The sequence below is a fragment of the Seriola dumerili genome, unplaced genomic scaffold, assembly GCF_002260705.1.
Source record: "Seriola dumerili isolate Sdu_G_001 unplaced genomic scaffold, Sdu_1.0 BDQW01000002.1, whole genome shotgun sequence".
Lineage (NCBI taxonomy): Eukaryota > Metazoa > Chordata > Actinopteri > Carangiformes > Carangidae > Seriola > Seriola dumerili.
Window position 1 is genome coordinate 10,034,895 of NW_019174257.1, and position 14,564 is coordinate 10,049,458.

The window sequence follows — 14,564 nt, forward strand, 5'->3', positions numbered from 1 at the left end:
GCTATTTCTGTGGCGCTACCTGTCAGTGACACTGAGCTCAAACCAGCTGGGATTAATTAGTGACTCAACAAACACACTCATTCACACTCTCTCTCTCACACACACACACACGCACACACACACACACACAAATGCAGCTTTCTATTTCTTTCTGTATGAAACATATACATGCACACATCATAAGTAAATCAACACACAAGCCAACACACATGTACTTTTCATATCTTCACCTTCTATTACTTATTTACAACAGTTCCCTCTTGAAAAACACACACACACACACACACACGGCGTGCGCGCAAATGTGAAAAGCTTCCAGAACAGCATGTTGCCAATAAACACCCCTCCTCCTCTGCTGTAATTACCTCACTCTTCATTTCACACCTTGTGTATGCACCTCATATCTCTCCGTGTCACCATGTTACCGCTCTGCCTCTGTACAAGGCAATACCTGTCCACACTAATATGAAATGTGATCTTACATTTAGTTTATAGTCTTTTCTAAACAGGCATGTGTGTGTGTGTGTGTGTGTGTGTGTGTCGGGGGGGGGGGGGGGGGGGGGGCTGTACAATATATCTGATAGAAACGTTTCTGTCACTACTTTTGAAAAGGTTTCTAGAGGTGCCACAAAGTTTCTAGGCTGAATGCGAGATCATGTTATCCTCGCTCAGACTGACATATTTTTTTATTTTGCAGAGCAGTGTTTGTGTTAGCAAAATCCACGGCCAGTGAGGACAAGCTGTAACTCCTGTCAGCTTGTGTTGGGGCGTCGGGCTTGTTCCGCGCACTGCTGACTTTGATAGAAATAAAGCCGCTGACAGGTTTTTAAAGACAAGCTGTCGCAAGCCATAACCTTGAGGATGTTTGTTTGTGTGTGTGTGTGTGTGTGTGTGTGTGTGTGTGTATGCGTGCGTGTGCCGTATATGTTTACATGATTGTGTTATGAAGGGTGTGATGAGGTTACAAACTCCAGTAGAGAGATTCAATATGCTGAGGTAAGGTAAAGACTGAAGAATGAGAGCGTGAGGAAGTAAACAGAGTCAGGTATAATGAGTCTTTACCTGATATGTGGTAAAGCATACAACACTACAACACTGCAACAGTACAGTGTAGACAATCCACACACATAGGGGAGGAAAGAAGATTAACTGGACTTAAGGTGCTGGAGAGTTCAAATGGGAGGATCCATCAAGTGAGCTGCTGTGGGTGTGTGTTTGGGAGGATGAGAGGGAGAAAATTTACATTTGTGCATTAGCTGTTTGATTTTGTGTGTGTGTGTGTGTGTGTGTGTGTGTGTGTGTGTGTGTGTGTGTGTGCGTGTGTGTGGATGGACATTGTTTATTCTATTGGCAGCTGATGCTTGTTTTATCCAGCCGCCTCTGTAGTGGCAACTCATTAGCATAGTGATAATGAGAGATAGAAAAGGTTGCCAGTGTCAGCACACCAAGTTTTTTACATAGTAAAAAAAACACCAATTTTGGTTATTCAGAGAAACTGTGTGTGTGTGTGAGTATGTGTGTCTGCATCTTTAATTTGATGGATTTTTATCCACCACGCACTGCAAAGATACACTGACAAACTGAGAATTTTAAAGAGTAACTTCACACCAAGCTGAATATCACTGCTTCAATGGTAGATGAAGCGGCTGTAATCACACCAGAGTGATGATGGTCGACAAACTCTGTGCGTCAATTACTTCATCGCTGCAGCAAGATAAGAACTTCAACCACTTGAACTTAGTCCAAAAAAAGGATTTTTAGCTGGTGCGAAGTTACCCTTGTACTATCTGGCTTGCACAATCACATCTTCCAAGGTTAAAAGTTAGCACTCAAGTAAAACCAGTCTGTGTAACTTGATGTAACTGAGCTCAGCTGGACAAAACGGAAACCAGCTGGTTAAACAGTCCCTTGATATCCCAATGCAAAAGATCAACAAGTTATTGGAGCACAACTAACAAGCTTGTTCGCCTATTGCACTATCCATCCATCCATCCATCCATCCATCCATTATTCATACCGATTATCCTTATAAGGTCACGGGGGCGGGTGACGGTGGGGGGGGGCTGGAGCCAATCCCAGCTGACATTGTGCGAGGGCAGGGTACACCGTGGACAGGTTGCCAGTCTATCACAGGGCTGCCTGTATTGCACTATTGCACTAATGCATTACTCTATCTTATATTTCTTAATAGCATTTCAATAAGTCGCATCACATGGGACATATTGATATGGATTCACTGAGCTGCTGGGTCAATGTCACACAGCAAATAAGCCTTCAATACTGAGTAGATTGGAGGTGGAATCACACACTGTACAAACCCTGATACATCCTCCTCTGTCTTCTCTTCCAGGTGACCGCTGCCACTCTGCAAAAGTCAAACTGGAAATTCTGTGGATGCTTGGATTCTTTGCTTCGGATGCTGATGCAGTACGGACGATTTGGATTCCTCTCTGTATCCAGTCAGTGTGAGCCCTAAGCATTTTCATTCTCAAAGGAGCAAGAGCCCTGAACTGACTTGTGAAGCGCTGCTGAACCTTGGTATACAGACTACAGACCAGGGCGGATGAAACTACAATAGACTGAGCTCAGTCAAGTGTTTTATGACATTTGGTGCATTATATTCATTTCCTCTGTAGATTTGCTGTCAGCTCCAGTCGCAGTTGATTTTCAGATGATATATAAGGAGCAACTGCCCTAAAACTGGTGGCTGCACTGGTGGTAGCTCTTGGTAAATGACATAAGGACTGAAAGATTCTTACCTGGACATCGTGGTGGTGGCGCCCCTCTTCAACAGGCTGGGAGTGGCATTAGGATGCCTGAACTGGATAACTTTCCCCCCCTGAGGGGCCCCAGAGGCCCTGAATTGGGCCTAAATGGACCAGCAGACCCAGCTCAAATTCAACACAGCATCCTGGAGGAGCAGGTGGAGCTGTGGTGGTTCAGAGATCCTGGGAAGTCTCTGCTCTGCTACTGTGTGGCTGTTCTCCTAATCTTGGGCTGTGGGCTGGGAGGAGTTGGACTTCTCTCCACCACCACCAGCGTCTCGAGCGAATGGCGGCTGGGCGCGGGCACGGCCCTCTGCCTGCTAGCCCTGGGAGTCCTGCTCAAACAACTGCTCAGCTCGGCCGTGCAGGACATGAATTGCGTCCGAAGCCGACGGCGGATTGACATGCTAAAAAGCGGTGGTTTATCTGACCTCCTTGTGGTTTTGATTACGGGGCTTTCACTGTTGATTTGTGGAGGGGTTCTACTACGTCTGGCCCTGGCTAACCACATGCCGAAGCCCGGCCAAGCCCTCAATGACATGTACATCTCTGGGGTGGTTTTGCTGGCTGGAGGGGGGGCCGCAGTTGTGGGCGTTGGGATATACTCTGTTGTGGTGATCCTGCTTGAGAGGACAAGGCACGGACGAAGGCTGGTGGACCGGGTTTTGAATATCTTCACTGTTTCTGGACACATGGACCACCAGGCTCGCAGAGAGACTACCTCCAGTCTGGCTAACCTCATATGAGATATAACCACACTCAGACTGTGTATTTTGGCCCCCTTGCTCAGCTAAATTAGCCCACACATTAGCAGACACATGATTCACTCTTTACATGCTTCAGCTTGGTCACCGGCTGATCAGTGTGTATGAAACAAATTCAGTTGACTTTGTGTTATCTGCTCGGTGAGGGTGTTGTCGATGAGCAGTGAAATCCCGCAGTAAGGATGATAAGATCGAAGAGTAACACTGAAGAAGAATTGATTGCTACAATGCAGCTGAAAGTCGGGGGGCAGTGGTGTGTATTTTACATGTGAGAGATATTTGAAAGTTCAAATCAGCAATTTTTTTTTACACACTGTAAATCATGCACCATTTACATGAGTCTAAATGCCAAAAGATCGGCGCCTGTGGCAGCACAGCAGAGGCAGTGTTAGTATGCAGGTCACCAGCACAAAAGCATGCAAAACAAGAAGAACAAAAAAATGTTGATTTGGCTTGTATTTAGGGAGATTCAGTCAGATGAAAAGCACATATTTTAGCTGAGACACGTCTGAAATTAAAGGGAGAAGTGTTTGATGTTATTGTTACCAGATAGGTTCAGCAGTGTGGAATTAATTAACAAAGATCTGTGGTGGGGGCATAGTCTACAGTGGCCTCATTTGATTTGAATAAAATCATCTCAGATGATCTATAAACATAAAGTTGTAAGAAGTGCCCACAGACAACTCAAGGTGACACGAGGTTGTGGTTAAAGGGGCCATTTACAAACTGGTGTGTATAATGTATCTGTGATAAACATGTATCCTGTCAAAGTGCCCTTGGACCACACATCTGACCACTCTCTGCTCTGTGATTGTGAGCTGTCATGGATAAGAGCACCAGCTGAATGGAGATAGGTGGGACAAGGTGGATATAAAAAAAAGTCATCTTTTTAAATTCATTTGTAATTTATATACCGACCTCACTCTGTCCATGTTCACATGAAGTTATGAAAATGTGCAGCTGATGAATTTGACTGTGGGTAAAACTGAGGATGGTCAATAGACACGAGGCTTCTCCTGATCTCATTTCTTTCCTCACTTTAATAATAATTTATCATAATTCATGCAGTAGGACTGTGGTGTTTGTGACAGACTGTAATATTTGGCTGCCTGTACACATGAGAAGACGACATGATTGTTGGCGAATTATATCACAGCACTTTAGAATGTATGGATAATTTGTGGTCTTGTGCATCAACACAGTATTGTCTTAACTGTCACTCTTGCGGCGCCTTGTTTTCCTTTAACCTGCGTCCTTCTATATTTTTTATATTAACACTGGATCACTTGACTGCGTGTAATGTAACATGGTAATTCACAGTACAACTCTTCAGCTCTGTTGAGTTTTTTTAGCCTCTTAGCTCATTGTTTGTACTACAAGGTTGAGTCTCATTGTTCCCATCAACCTCTACCCAGCACCGACTGGCAAACAGAGAAGTTATAGAGCGGCTGATCAACCTCAGGAGTTGGTGGGAACCAAAACACAGAGTAAGGAGAGGGTTAATACTATAAATACTTATATTGTTCAGATGAGCAGAAAAACAACTTTATAATTGAATGTATAAGTAGGCAACGGTCCATAAAGGCAGTTTGATGATATATAGTTTGCTCCCCAAAGCATGGACATGTTCAGCATGTGACACTTACTTTTTTTGTAATTTGATTACTTTAATTTTGTAAAACTGAATTCATCAAGTGGCCCCTGCATCATTACATCTTGTGGAAACATCTTGTAGAGGGGCCCTGTGTCAAAGTCCACTTGTAATACCTGATGCTAGAGACTCTGCTGGGTAGGTTCTGAAAAAGGTTTGGATGACTTACAATTAACAAGATGACGTGAAACTGTCTTTATGAAGACGTTTATGAAGTGTTGTGTTGTGCGTGCTAACAAATAAGACAAAACATCTTCACGAGCTAGTGATAATGTGGTACTGTAGCTGTCAGTTTGCCTTTTGCTCCCGACTGGCTAAAAGTTAACAAACGCAGCTTTATACATGCTAGCCAGAGTGCAAGAAGAAGGGTATCTGCAGTCTATCTATCCATGGCAAAGATCGGACATCTTTATACTGTATATTTCTAATGATTCTGGGAAACTGATCCTTTTACAGGGTAACAGGAAACGAGGGCCAAATTTACCAAAAGAAGAAGAGGATGAATCAGCAGCACAATTATATGGACTTTGACTTTTGGTGGGTTTTTTTTTTTTTTCCTTTTTTTTTTTGGTGAGATTAATTAAAATGTATTTAAATCCCTGAAGCACTAAAGTGAAAGAAAGATGGCTGCACATCAGCTACTTTATTTAAGGATTAAGTTGAATCTCAGCGCACTTCTCTAAACATGACATTATTTTCAGCATGGGGCTGTGGTTGGAGGTGACAGTTGTAGTCGTAGCACTTCTGATTTATTAGATGTATTTTTGGCTCAGACCACAGCGCATTATCATTCCCCACAAAGCAGAGAGGGAGAAATGACTGTTGGGGGAAAAATCTGTGAAATTAAATCCATTACATCAACATGGCCAGTCATAGAATTTCAATGCACTTGCAAATGTTTGAACTAGGTTGTCAATGTGCTTAATCATCTTTCACCGAATTAGGTGAATTTACAGTATGCTGACACTGCTGCATTATTACTGGGTCTTATTTGTTTCCAGGGGTGTTAAAACATTCACTTTGAAATGCCCAAAAATGTTTTCAGTTCAAATTATTCTCACGCTATTAAGATCCAAAGAAAAAAAAAAAACAAAAGAAAAAACTGCAGTGTGGCAAATGAAGGTCATTCGTGTTTGTGAAATGTTTCCAAAGCCTTTGAGAGTAATTCCTAACATCACCTCACAGAAGAAGCTCAGAAAAGGTCCTGCATTGTGTTTCATTTGTGTGTGTTTGTGTGTGTGTGAGTCAGTCACGCCTCTTTATCTGTCTGCACATACGCACAGCCTATTGCCTTGAGACAAAAGGGGTCACACAGTTAACCATTGTTGGTGTGATGACGGACAGCAAACTGAAGGCACAATGCACAAGGCAGCAAACTGTAGGGACTGGTATACACTAGCACCACTCTCTCTCTTTCTCTCTCTCTCTCTCTCGCTCTCCCACACACACACAGAGGAAAAAAACAAGGCTCATGCTGCATTTTTTTTTTTACAACACACGCAGAAATCCTGTAATCCCTCCTTACATGTATCTGTCTTTTGACCTGAAGTACACCGTAGTAGCAGTAGCAGGTTGTGTTTCCATGCATGACAGCAAGAAGAGGTGCGCAGAGCGAAGAGGGAGGCAGGTGTGATACTGAGGACAGACAACTGTGTGGGAGGATTCAGAGCTTTTCTGACAGGCCAAGATAGTGAAAAGATCTGAACACAAAGAACATGAACCACAGAAAATGTGTTCATATAGCGTACTGTAAGTCCACATGAAATTTTATATGTTTTTATATGTTTAGTATGTGAAATGTGTGTGTGAAGTATTTTTCCATCCATATCACAGTGTATTTGTGATGGAAAGTGGCATTAATCTGCTGTAGTTGCAGTTTTTCACAATTGCCACTTAAATTCATGATCTGGTCTGTGCTGGTATGACCCCGTTTGTCTTACCCTATAGCTAGCCTACTGTATATCTCTCTTGCAATTGTGGATTTGGACACTGAAGCTTGATTGGGACTATACATTAGTGAGTAATTGTGATTGCATAAAAGGTAGGCTACATTAAATTTAAAGACTGTCTATCGAGGGGCGTGAAAGTCAAGCACGCATCAACATTTTGTCACTGTCCTCTGTCAGTGTCCACACTGTTCATCAGTGTGTTTTACAGATGCTGGGAAGTGGATTTTCTTCTTTTTTTGAAACTTTTCTTTAAAACAATTTTTCCCCCATTTCCAGTTATTAGGCAAAGCTAAACTCTGCAAACGCACAAATAAGTGAATAATTCCTTTAATGGTATTGCCAACCAATGCATCAAAAAAGGTTTATAGCTTCTCAATGAAAATTTTCTTTTAAATATTTTAACTCTAACTTTCGTTTAATTTGACATTTTTTGTTTTCGTATGTTCCTGTATGTGACATTTGCGGTTAAATATTCATACAGAACTCATAGCAGATCTGTCCATTATATCACACTGTTGATGCTCTGTATTTCAGAGCATGATATTATTCATCCATCACAATTTGGTGAAGTAGTCTTGTTTGGAACTACAAATAAAAAATTTCTCTTACAAACAAAAAAAAAAACCCCACTGTATTTCAAAACACGGTACAAAAAATTATTTATTTCCAAATATATCCCTTTGCTTCCTATGGACAAACAGTAGTTGATAAATTAATGAAAACACATAACAACATACACTTATTAAAAATCCTCATTGGTGTCTGAAATATGTCGCACACAGGAAAATGGATTGATTGTAACAGACGGTTTTTGTTCTTTAACAGCAGCGATGCAATAAAATGACTCAGGACTCTCTTCTCTTTTGGCAGTGCAGCTGAACTGATGTGGTGCAATGCATGCACAACAGAGGGAGTGAATTGCACCACAAACTGCTTTGAAGAAGAGCAGAGGCCCGCAGGTCGACATACAATATATATAAAAAATTTAAAAAAAAGTCATGAAAAAACGATCACCTCAACATACTGTCAGTATTCTGAGATTCTGCAAAGAAAAAGAAATCCCTTCAGGTTATTTTACTTTTGTCTCATTCACCTTCCTGAACCCACTTTTCTTGCCCTTCAAAGCATTTTCCACTGGAGACTAACTAGTACAGTATAAACAACAGATAACTACATGACAAAAAATGTCTGCACTGTGCTCATTCCTTCAGTCTCTGCCTCGAAGCTGCAGGCTGATTTCGAACACAAGGACAAGGTTACAGGCCCCGTGGGAGTGTGTCGACAGTACTGCGTTACACTGCCAACGCCTCTGACAATATTGTGCCTTATTAGTCATTGATCTGGTCGCTGGTGTTAGTTTCAGTGCACTGGGGATTATGTTCACAGTGCTAAAGGTGATGACATATAGGCAATGAATGTATATTATAGAGGTTCTGATATATGCCTTTGAGAGGGAGGAGGATGAACAACTGAGTAACGATGTATGTGGGTAATAAAGTGGATATTAAGGACAAAACCCTTACAGTTAAAGGTGCTGAGAGATTTGCCAGGATGTGGTGTATAGTGGTTAAAAGAAAAGAAAAATCTCTCGGCTGCAGTACATGGCACACTTCCGATCATCATCATGGTCCTTTGTGAAATAAGAACTGACAATAACCCATCACAGTTACTGTATACTCATGTTGCACAGTAGAAAGCCAAGAACTCAAAATAGATCAGGCTTCGTTCAAGTCTATGTTTGAGTATGTTTTTTTTTTCTTTCTGAGGAAAACTACATTAAAAATAATGTGTTGTTTCCCGAATTCTTCTCAAGTGGTATCGCATCAAAAGTGAGGAAATGGGAGCTTGGCAGAACCAGACAGTGTCACAAAGTTATCAGTTCATTATTCACATATTAAAACATTTCACTGGAGTCCTGAGGAACCCTTACAAAAAAAGAAAGAATCACAGGTCAGAGGTGATGCCACAGCCTTTCCTGTCTGAGCTGAGTGAGTCCTCAGAGGAGGGGATGATGTCTTGTTTCCACTCAGAGTGGAGAAAAATTTCATATGTCCTCCTGCACTTGTCCTCTGCTGTCCATTGCAGACGAGGAGCCGGAGAAGGGGTGAGGAGAGGAGAGGAGAGGAGAGGAGAGGAGAGGAGAGGAAACAGACAGAGAGAGAAAATATCCATTCGTCTAGCAGCATCTGTGCCCTTTAGTTTGTCCGGAGCTGGTAATCTGCCAAGAAATGTAACAGCAGAGCATTAACACACAGCTTTCTTCCACTCATCACCCTTGCACATCACATCACTGCCAATATAAGCCCCATTAAATCCCTAAACAAGATTTGCACTAATACTAGCTGTAGTGCCACTCTACTAAATCATATTACCAATATTTAATACAATAATTTACTTAAGTTGTAGACTCTGAAGAGTCTTTCCAAAAGAAAATGATCCTTTATGACTGTCAGCATTAGTAATACAGCAATCTTCAATTAGCAAAATCAGATGTACTGAATTATCATACTGCCTATGTAAAGCCAAGGTTGTTCAATAACATGTAAGTTTATATGGCCCAAAATATATGGACAAGGATTTCCACACATACTTTTCGTGTACATAAATGTACAATGTGTATGGTTTGAACGTCAAACAATAATAGTTTTGACAATTCCATGTTTTCAACTTTGTAGAAACAATATTGGGAAAACCCGCTCCGGTTTCAACATGACGGCGCCCCTCTGAGCCCGGTCCATAGAGAGCGGAGGTGAAACCGGTACATCCATGTAAGAAAACCTCACTGATAATCACACTGGTTTTTGTAATAACACAAAGAAATAAAAAGATCGAGGCCTTTTTATAACAGTTGTTTACTCCAAATGCTGTTGTTTACTCAGCTGGTCTGATTTTAGCGGCCTTCAACAACCACCATTTCATCTCGTAGGTTAAACGTCGTGGCTACACAGAAGAAGCGAGTCCATGAGCGAGTGGAGGGGTCGTGAGTGATTCTTTCTAATAGCCACTTTCGTCTTGTAGTGGATGCCAATTTGGCTATGAAAGTGAACATTAAACCCCAGGAATACGTCATTTTTTTCAGAAAGACTGATGACAGAAATGCTAAATGAGAGACTAATTTTCTTGTGCTTTAATGGCCACAAATCCCTTGTCAAAAGCCCTTCAAGAGGAGCGCAGGCTGTTGTAGCATCAGATTAACGTCCATGAGTTTTGGAATTAGATTTTATGTTAAACAAATACATAAGGATTTAATGATTGGACATTTACTTTTGCCCATGTAGTGAATTAAACCCTCTGAAGACGCTTTGCTTCCAATTATGAACATATCATCAATTCCCGATCCAAAATCATGTTATATCATTAATATTATGTAAACATCCATGCTTGATTAGCAGAGCTCTGCATGTTCATTTCACTATATATGAGTGCAGTCTATCAGCTGGAGCGTGACGGTGCCTGATCAATTTCTGAGCAGTGACCGTGTCTGACAGTGAAGTCGTCGCTTTCTGCTGTACAGTGCGACGGCTAAATGCCTGTTCATCACTCATTAATAAGTCAGCACGGTCCGTCTACAGTATCAGGGTATTGTTTAATCAGTGTGAGTGTGTCTGTGTGTAGTGCTGAGTGAAACGTGATCACCTCCGTCCTCCCTCTGCCCCTCCCTCCCCGCGTTGCTGATGGAAACTGTAAGAGAAAGGTGATAGCCTCCTCTCCCGTCCCCCTAACTTCATCACTCTTCGTTCTCTAGCTCGTGCTCATCTTTTGTCCTTCTCCTTCCTCTCTCTCTCTCTCTCTTGCTTCCTTGCTGATGTTACAGCATGGCGACAGTCACCTTGGCGTTCGCTGAGTGCCACCCTGGGAGCCTCCTGGCACTCCGTGGCATCATTCAACTTGCTCAGCACCTGACTCGTACCTGACAGAGCCAGGTAATGGATATGATTCATGTAACAGAGTATGGTTCATTCCTGGGGTATATGGCAGGTATGAAACTTAAGGGTTTCTGGCAGAGGTTCAGTGGAGGTATTGGGCTTCATCTCCATATCATTTCCATTTGCCCCCCATTGAAACAAGTCAGTTTTTGCTGCAGTCTCATCAATATACTGTTGCTTTAATGTGGCAATATGCAATGATCTGTCCAACAGTCAAGCATGTGTTTAAGTTAAGATATTGCTTGCTTATACATTTCAATACATTTTAAAGGTGAAATCGCAAGTTCAAAGCTCACGAACACTCGAACATTTCTCAGTCCTTGTCTCCTCTGGTGTCACCCTTGAGTTTGATGAATGTGATGCAGTTGGATTAATTCCCAGGGCAGCGATTCAATCTAAAGAGACCCCAGGTGCTAGCTTTGCTAAACAAACCTGACTGCCTCGACTTTACAGTAGCCCTGTACAAATTTGGACAACAAGCATTTTACCCCAGCATGAACAAAGACTTCTGCGCCACGAGCCAGAAGCCCTGTAAAGTGTCTATCCCTGGCATCCTGTGTGGTGTCACTCTGAGCCCCTGAGGCCATGGTTCATGGTGATAGAGCCAGGTAATGGATATGATGGATGTTACACAGCTGGGTTCATTCCTGGGGCACACACTGAATAGTGATGAAGAAGGACCGATTCTGACACTGCTCTCACCAGGAAAACATCACAGTTAACCTCAGGGTAACCTCTGACTTGCTGACGGGTTCAGACTTGAAACCATCCTGCTTTTAAACAACATAAACTTGGGGATTCAAAAAAAAAAAAAAAGGAACTACACATTGTAGCCACTGGATAACTTCTCTGTAAAAGTGCTGTGGTCAGTAGCTGTTATTTTTAAATCTGCGCTTGCATTGGGTGAGGGGTGTTGAGTGAGTGTCGATGTTACCTCTGTGGACTTTATTTAATGCTTTAAATCCAGGGATGCAGGGGTCTGATCCACTGGATTTGACCAATTCATATAACACTTTCTTCCACACTCATCATTCAGTCACTTATGGCAACTTTGAGTTTTAGCACCACCACAATCCCTGATCTCATGTTACCTAAAAACAATCAGAATGATTCCACATATTGAGATGTACAGTTTTTAAATGTGCAAAGAAGAGAGGGCTAGAATCAGATAGGTACTCCGAATCTACAGATGGATCAGTAACGTTATTGAGAGAGAAAAACATAAGATCAGTGCATCCCGATCGAAACTCGATCTCAAATTGGCACTGTGTGTGTGTTTTTAAGTGAGTATTTCAGTGTGTTATTTTCTCACCTCCACTTTGTGTGATGTAGCGCACCCATGGTAACGCCTGGTAACCGCTCTTCTCTATGATCTTTAGGTAACGCACCTGAGAAACGCAGACAGGTTAAATGCAGTTATTTCACTCACTGATACACAAACACACACTAACATCATCTGTACAGGTTATACTGTGTGTGCTTCACTATGTTCCCAGCAGCTCACTTATCGCAGATGTAAATAATCGTTGTCCAGTGAAAACCACGTATCTCCAACTGTGATTTTTGAATTTTTCAGATAAACTGATGGGATTCATTTTTCTTCTTCTATTTCTTTTGAAGGTAATTTGTGATTTGTTGTATCCTCCAATCTGCCCTCAAGATATAGTGCAGAGGACGTATTATAACCTCTTGTATCATAAAGACATCGATGGCCAAAGCTCTTTGTCAAGTGACAATCAGCACCACTGGCTCCCAGCAAGAAACCACAGATTAATAGCTCCTTCAAAAGCTGATTTGATTATAAGTAAAACTGAATTTCACAGTGTTGAAAACTAAGAAGTTTCATTTTGGAGATGCATGGTTTTCACAGGGCAGCAATGAAATGTACGAAGGTAAAACTGAAGCAACCCAAGTTCCTTACACTGAAGTGGGTAAAATCATATATATTTCACACAGTATATATTTATTCTTTAATTATCATTTTGTGTCAGTTCTGTTTCATTGTGAAGATTTACCGCCTGAGCTGTGACGAAGTGTATGAGGGGATTTTAAACAACAGGAACTTGCAGGAATGTGAGAAGACTTAATAAGTTATCTGTTTAGTCTAGTATTAGTAACAACCATTTGCATCCTCATCACAGTGCAGCCACCTGTGAATGTGAACCGGTGCGTTGTTCAAACTGTGGTCAAACAAGAAACTAGGATTTAAAAAAAAAAAGGGTCCTACCTGAATTCCAGACACAGTGAAATAGGGGATCTCAAAGTTAACTGTGATTGGTCTCTTGGCCTCCAGTTCATCACTCTCCACACTGGGAAGCCCAAAGTGTGCTCGCATAATGTACTCCTTACCACCCTGCACACACACACACACACACACACACACACATACACAAACAAACAAACAGAAAAGAGAAAATGCCAGTGTTGTTACTGTGTCAGTTAAAACATTCAATTTCGAGATTAGACCGTTCTGTGTGTTTGATGAATTCTGTTCTCAGGCATCAAACTCCAATTAATGCACGGTTGTTTTGTCCAAAATCAAAACAAACTTTATATTCATGGCAATGTGAGACAACTCCCATGTCACATCAGGGTGAATCAGACATCCATTTATGGGATTTTATCATTTGCCAAACATATCTAGGCCATAAAAACATAAAACAAGTTAATCATTGTTTCTTCCAGCGATTGTGCAACACATTAACTGAACACTCAGTTTGTGAGTTTGTCCGTTTGTTTTACTTGCTGGAAATCAGTTACCATTTTTGACTTTAAAACCCATGAAACTTTGGTTTCAAACCACTATTTTCTCTGTAACAGTTAAAATTTGTGACTGAATGAGCAACAAAGTTAGAGTTTAAAACATGACAAATTATCCCAGTTGTGTAGGTGTGGGTTTATCAGCTTTGATTGGCAGTGGCCTGGTAATAAAAGCAAACAACCCACCAGTTGTCATCATTGTTTTCAAAGGTTGTAGGTGTGTGACATCACTCATTTCCAGCTGAGCCCTGCCTACTTCAAATCAGTGAGAAGAGCTCAGACAAAAACAAATACAGAAGCTTTCTCCATGGAAATAACCACAGCTGTTGAAACATTGGCAGAGTATTGTGTGTTCATGTAGAGTCCTGTCTCCCATAATAAGAAGCTGATTGAGAAAATAGAGCTTTAATAAACTGAAAAACCACTTTCATAAAAAAGCTCCTTTGCTGAACTATCATTTTAGCTGCCATTAAACAGATTTGGTGGAAAACCTTATTATCCTTTCTAGTAAATGGAGTAATTTTTAAAAGCTTTCTACACTCCCCTTGTTAAGGAAGGGTGATGTTTGTAGAAGAGTTTTAAATAAATGGACAGAGCTGAAGACCGATGGGCGGTAGATTAGTGTGTTTATCTCTCTCTTATCACATTAAAACCGCTGCTTTATATTTGTTTCCTCAAAACGCCATCAAACATTACAAGTTAACTGTGATTTCCTGTTAGAATATGTAATTTTACAGCATTCAAAGGTC

The 14,564-nt window shown here is 41.4% G+C and overlaps 2 protein-coding genes across 2 annotated transcripts in view; one reads left to right on the forward strand and one right to left on the reverse strand.

The window, feature by feature from the left end:
- The first annotated feature begins 2,592 nt into the window (after window positions 1-2,592).
- Window positions 2,593-4,803, forward strand: tmem125 (transmembrane protein 125). Its single transcript, XM_022770452.1, has one exon. It carries the CDS (start codon window positions 2,813-2,815, stop codon window positions 3,509-3,511), a length of 699 nt encoding a protein of 232 aa, XP_022626173.1. The 5' UTR covers window positions 2,593-2,812; the 3' UTR covers window positions 3,512-4,803.
- Window positions 4,804-7,400: 2,597 nt separating this feature from the next.
- Window positions 7,401-14,564, reverse strand: part of LOC111222906 (AP-1 complex subunit mu-1-like) — a 29,651-nt gene continuing 22,487 nt past the window's right edge. Inside the window, exons 10-12 of the mRNA XM_022746852.1 lie at window positions 13,283-13,408; window positions 12,368-12,443; window positions 7,401-9,347 (exon numbers count right to left, since the gene is read on the reverse strand). Of these exons, the coding sequence (XP_022602573.1) occupies window positions 9,325-9,347; window positions 12,368-12,443; window positions 13,283-13,408 (225 nt within the window). The 3' untranslated portion in view covers window positions 7,401-9,324. The remainder of the gene's footprint in view (window positions 9,348-12,367; window positions 12,444-13,282; window positions 13,409-14,564) is intronic.

Coding starts and splice junctions, on each gene's coding strand:
- tmem125 (XM_022770452.1), top strand. CDS start 2,813: ATGCCTGAACTGGATAACTTTCCCCCCCTGAGGGGCCCCAGAGGCCCT.